Source organism: Geospiza fortis, unplaced genomic scaffold (assembly GCF_000277835.1).
Source record: "Geospiza fortis unplaced genomic scaffold, GeoFor_1.0 scaffold569, whole genome shotgun sequence".
NCBI classification, from domain to species: Eukaryota; Metazoa; Chordata; class Aves; order Passeriformes; family Thraupidae; genus Geospiza; species Geospiza fortis.
This window is the reverse complement of record NW_005054621.1, coordinates 187,673-193,495: the sequence shown is the minus strand read 5'-3', so window position 1 is coordinate 193,495 and position 5,823 is coordinate 187,673. Positions and strand designations below refer to the sequence as shown.

The 5,823-nt window shown below is 57.7% G+C and overlaps 1 protein-coding gene across 1 annotated transcript in view; it reads right to left on the bottom strand.

Annotated features, from left to right (window-relative positions):
• Window positions 1-1,486: 1,486 nt before the first annotated feature.
• Window positions 1,487-5,823, bottom strand: part of MAP2K2 (mitogen-activated protein kinase kinase 2) — a gene marked incomplete at its 5' end in the record, with an annotated part of 7,814 nt that continues 3,477 nt past the window's right edge. The window contains 5 exons of the mRNA XM_031064737.1: window positions 1,487-1,653; window positions 2,300-2,345; window positions 2,893-2,954; window positions 3,673-3,737; window positions 4,442-4,655. Of these exons, the coding sequence (XP_030920597.1) occupies window positions 1,543-1,653; window positions 2,300-2,345; window positions 2,893-2,954; window positions 3,673-3,737; window positions 4,442-4,655 (498 nt within the window). The remainder of the gene's footprint in view (window positions 1,654-2,299; window positions 2,346-2,892; window positions 2,955-3,672; window positions 3,738-4,441; window positions 4,656-5,823) is intronic.

Below are 5,823 nucleotides of genomic sequence, written 5' to 3'. Positions count from 1 at the left end.
CCCACCCGGACTCATCCATGATGAAAATATCGAGTTAAAAAAAAAAAAAAAATTAATTGCACCACCAAACTGCTCCATCCACGCTCTCCTCCTCATCATCCTCCTTTTCCTCCTCTTCCTCCTCCAAAACCCAGCACCAAAACCTATGGGAAATAGCCCAAAACTTGAGGAACCTTCCCTGCTTCCGACATTAAATAAGAGGCAAAATCCATCACATTGACCACCCCACGGCTCCAGGGGGGCTTGGCTGGGCACAGACCCCTCAAATCTGGGGTGTTCCCCCCAAAATTGGGGTGTTCCCCCCAAAAAATTGGGTTGTCCTCTTTGGGGACGTGGCTGCCCTGTGGGTTGGCCCCAGGCAGGGCAGTGCCTTTGTCCTGTGCTGGAAAACAGGGAAGGAAAAGGGATGAGGGGTTTGGGGGTACCCAGCCCTGGTGGTTAATTTTTGGGGGGGCTGCCATGGTGGGACCCAGGGCAGGCAGGGGGATGGCAGCTGCCAGCCTGAGTGAAAAACAGCCAAAAAACCAGAAGGAAAACACCAAAAAATTCCCACCAAACTTCCCAAATCCTCACGGGGGGCTCAGGGGTTGCCAAACCCACAACGGGGGGAGGAGGGGAATGATTCACCCCAAAATCCACGTGGTGGGAAGGGAGGGTGTCGGGGCCTGGGGGCTGCAGGGTCCTCGATGGGAAGGACAACCCAGGGACAACGTGGGCTCAGGGTGGGTTCATCCCTGGCCAGGGGGCTCTGACAGGGAATCCTGGAGCTCTGCCACGTCCACAATGGCTGAGGCCAGCCCTGGGATGGGCTGGAGGCAGCTGGAGGGGGAAATGCAGGCTGGAGGGTTCCCTGTGCCCCCGGTGGGATCAGGAGAGGGACCCCAACCCCGGGCACAGCCAGGCTCTGCCTGCCCCTCTCCAGGGAAGGAAAATCCAAAATGCACACTCTCCCCTCACCTGGACACTGAAAAGTGGAAGCCATCCCCATCCCCATGGATCCAGCCCCTCCCCTGAACACCCAGCTCAGGCTCCAGAAGAACCGTTTAAAGCAGATTTAAACCAAGCAAAGAGCAATCTCTGCTCTGCCCCCAGCCCAGAGCCCAGCTGTGGCCCCAGGCAGGACAGGGACACTGCTCTGGGCCACCCTAGGCAGGGTTTCTCCATTCCTGATCCCACTGATTCTCCATCCCAGAGAGAAACCAGGGATGGGGCGAAGCACCAGCTGCCCCTCATCCTGCACCACCTCACACCCCCCATCACCTTCCTTCTTAATTTCCAAAAAAACCCCAAAACCTGAACCAAAACAAAAAGAAACCCAAAATAAAGAAAAACCAACATAAGCAGCACCACAATTCCCAAGTGTCAGGAGCTCCAGAGCTGGAGCAGGGGCCTGGAACACCCCCAGGGCCGAAGGGACCGACCCCGCGAGGGTGGAGCCGCCCCGGGGCCGGAGCTTTGGCGCTGGGAGGGAGGAAGGAGGGGCAGCTCTGCCCTGCAGGGAGGAGAGGAAGCGGTGCCAGAGGCAGGAGCGCCAGGCCGGGCTCACATGGCAGCTCGGGTGGGAGTGCTGGGCTGGTTCAGCCGCAGCGTCCGGCACAGCCAGCCCGCGAAATCCACCTCCTCCACCTCGGAGCGCTTGATGAACGTGTGGCTCTGCAAGCACAGGGGAAAACACGGTCAGGAAGGGCCCAGAGGAGCATCCCAGATCCCAAAAAGCCAGCCCTGTGCTGTGGGATATGCCCTGGAGAGGGGGGGAAGATCCTGAGGCAGGGGAAGAGGATTTGGGGCCCTGCCCTCTGCCATTCCCTGTGTCCTGTCCCTCCATCCCTTGTCCCCAGTCCCTCTCCAGCTCTCCTGGAACCCCTTCAGGCCCTGGAGGGGCTCTGAGCTCTCCCTGGAGCCTTCTCCTCTCCAGGTGAGCACCCCCAGCTCTCCCAGAGCTCCTCCAGGTCCTCCTCTGGACTCTCCCAGCAGCTCCAGGTCCTCCTGCCGTTGGAGCAGAGCTGGAGGCAGCTCAGATCAGGTGGGGTCTCACCTGATGCCCCCCTTGCCCAGGACTCTGCTGGATCTCTGGGATGGGAGCACAGCTGGGATCCAGCCCCCAGTGCCCCCCACCTGCCCAGGTGAGGAGCCAGGGCTGTCCCAGCAGAGATCCAGCACTGCCCCTGCAGAAAGGGGGTCAGTCCCTCATCCTGAGCTCAGCCTGGGAATCCCCAGCCTTTGGAGCACGAGGGATGGGGCAGCAGCTGGCAGAGCTGGTGCCACCCCAGTGCAGCAGAAAAATCCTCTCCCCACTCACCATCAGCATCTTCAGATCTGCTCGTTCTGCTGGGTTCTTAATTAGGCTGAAATGAGAAGAACAAGAGAGGGGAGCCAAGGTGAGATTCCTTGTGGGAATGTGGGGATCAGGCTGGAGAAGCTTCAGCTTCCCCCAAAGCCCCTCAGGATCCTGGGAGAGGGATCCCCGCCAGCTCAGCTCCCAGGGAGAGCTGCAGGATCCATCTCCTCCAGACTGTGGGGACAAACTGTGCCCTGCAAATGGAGACAAGGCCCTAACGCTTGGCAGCAATCTGGGATTTAATATCCAATCTCTGCTTTGCTGGGAGCTCTGGCAGCACCTTCAGGTGTCCCTGTGCCCACGGGGTGACTCAGCCCCAGGATCTGCTCCACCACCCCCCTTGCCAGGCTCAGATTTAGAAGGAGCTGGGATCCTGCTCAGCAGCCCCACAAATAAAATGCTTTTATTGCAACCCTGCCCAAGGCAGGAGCTCCCAGCACAACGTGGGATCAGGCAGGGAGAGAGAGATCAGGCAGAACACAGAGGGTGGAGCTGTAGAGCTGTCAAGGAGCACGTCCAAGCCTCCACCTTCAGCCAGGACATGAAATCCTCACCATTTATTTACAAACTCCTGGAAATCTTGCGTGAAGACTCCACTTGGCAGCTTGGGAGGTGGCTGTGGAGAGAAGGAAAAGGGGTTCCTGCACCACTCCTGTGTTACTGTGCCAAAAATCAGTGCCAGCTGCAGTGCAGGGAGCTGTGCTCTACAGACACTCTCATCCTCCTCATCCTCACTGCTCTTCCAGCCAGGAAAACCCTTCCCTGCCATTCCTTCCCCTGCTGCTCCAGCTCCCTCTGCACCTGGGGGACCCCACACTGAACCCCAGCCAAAGCTGGGAAATCACCAGGCATCCCAATCCTAAATCCAGCCTCACAAATCCCAGCCCTGGCCATGCCTAAGGCTGATGAAACAATCCCAGAATGAGAATTTTCCACCATCCTGCAAAGGGAAGCTGCCCTTTCTCCACTTGTTTGTGAGAGCTGGCCTTACAAGTTGGGTAGGACAAGGGGGATGGCCTTAAACTGAGGGAGGGAAGGTTTAGATGTGATTTTGGGAAGAAATTCCCCCCTATGAGGGTGGGGAGGCCCTGGGATGGATTTCCCAGAGCAGCTGGGGCTGCCCCTGCATCCCTGGCAGTGCCCAGGGCCAGGCTGGAGCAGCCTGGGGCAGGGGGAGGTGGCCCTGCCCTGGCAGGGGTGGCACCGGGTGGGATTTAAGGTCCTTCCAACCCAAACCATGCTGGGATTCCATGAGTGACCAAACATTCCAGATCCCAGCCTGACTCAGCAGAGCAGAACATCCCTGAGGAGCCCCATGGAAAGCAAACACCCACCTCGTTAACGATGTAATCCAGCAGCTCAAAGATGGCCATGGCAGGCCTGGTGTCCATCCCGTGGCCTGGGGGGTGACACGACACAAAGGGCGCTGAGAGGCTGCTCAGTGCTCAGTTTGGGGTGAAAAACACAGCTTTGGGGGAGCTCTGCTGGGAGAGGCTGAGGCAACTCCCAGGGGAATTGAGTCATGGTTAAAGAGAAACCAAGTTCATTCCCACAATTTGGATTTCTTTCACCAGACCTCCAGTCCAGAATTATTTATGTTTGGACAGCACCAGTCCATCTACTCTGGCTGGCTGGCAGCACCTTCTAGAGCCTTGTGCTCCCAAGGAAACGGCTGCAGCAGAGCATCCCTGGAATCCTGGTGCTGTTTGGTGCTTCTGTGAGAGCTCCCAGCAAAGCTCTTCCCAAAAAGCTGCCTGAGGCCTGAGAAGAAGCTGCTGGCAGCACAGGCAAAGCCTGAGGAGCACAAGGGGCTGTGACAGTGTCCCTCAAACCATCCTCTCCATGGGAGCTACACTCCAGCTGTGCCCACAGCCTTTCTGTGGGACACAGGAGGATCTCGGGAGCCCACGGACAGATCCCAAATCCACCCTGAGAGGTCCCTCCCCACGTCAATTCCACCAACCTGTGTCGTGCGGGAATGAGTGTTGCCTTCCCTAGCGGCACTCCCAGCAGAGCCTCCTGCAGGGCAGCTCCCCCAGCCGCCCCCCAACCCCGCAGATCCCCCATGGAAGCGTTGCTGCCGATGCACACCACAGCCCCTACCACTGACGGGGCGTCCTGGGGGCCTGGCCCGCGGCGAGATGCTGGGGGACTCTCCCTCCGCCCCGTCCACCACAGGACGGCCAAAAATTGCTTCCAGTTCCTTGGAGTCTGGCGGGGGGATTGGGTACCTTCCGATCGACAGCTCCACCAGGGACAGCCCCATGCTCCAGATGTCCGACTGCACCGAGTAGTGCGTGCCCTGCAGGCGCTCGGGCTGCGGGAGAGGAGACGGGATAATGGGAATGGGGATAATGGGAATGGGAATGGGGGATAATGGGAATGGGGGATAATGGGAATGGGAATGGGGGATAATGGCACTGGGAATGGGGATGGGGATAATGGGAATGGGAATGGGGATAATGGGAATGGGGGATAATGGGAATGGGAATGGGGGATAATGGGAATGGGAATGGGGGATAATGGGAATGGGAATGGGGGATAATGGGAATGGGAATGGGGGATAATGGGAATGGGAATGGGGGATAATGGGAATGGGAATGGGGGATAATGGGAATGGGAATGGGGGATAATGGGAATGGGAATGGGGGAAAATGGGAATTGAATGGGAATGGGGGATAAAGGGAATGGGGGATAATGGCACTGGGAATGGGGATAATGGGGATAATGGCACTGGGATTGGGAAATCACAGGGAGGGGCTCAGGGAGAACGCGAATGGGCGATAATGGGAATGGGAATGGGGAAAATGGCTCTGGGAATGGGCGATAATGACTCTGGGAATGGGGGATGATGGCACCCAGGGCACAGGGAATGCAGGGTGACACGGAATGCTGGTCCCCAGAGCACAGGAACACCCATTGACATGGGATATGGACCCCCAGGACACAGGAACATGGGCTAACATGGGACAGTGACACCACATACAAATGTCTGTATGGATGAGACTCAGACTCCGGTGCCTAAAGGGGCTCCAGGGGAACTGGAGAAGGACTCTGGACAAGGGACAGGACACAGGGAACAGCTTCACACAGACAGAGGCAGGGATGGATGGGGTATTGGGAAGGAATTCCTTCCTATGAGGGTGAGGAGGCCTGGGCACAGGGTGCCCAGAGCAGCTGTGGTTGCCCCTGGATCCCTGGAATTTTCAAGGCCAGGCTGGAGCAGCCTGGGACAGTGGAAGGTGTCCCTGCCATAGCAGGAGTGGGACTGGATGGGCTTTAAGGTCCTTCCAACCCAAATCATCCTGGGATTCTGTAATATCCCAAAGGCCTCTCCCTGGCAGCTCTCCAGGGAAAGGACAGTCCCAGAAGGATCATGTGCAAAGGGGATGGAAAAGAAAAATTATATGCAGACAAAAAGCACTTGGAGCATCCTATCCACACTCCCAACTCAGCAGCATTCCCAGATACTTGTGTTTGGGAGT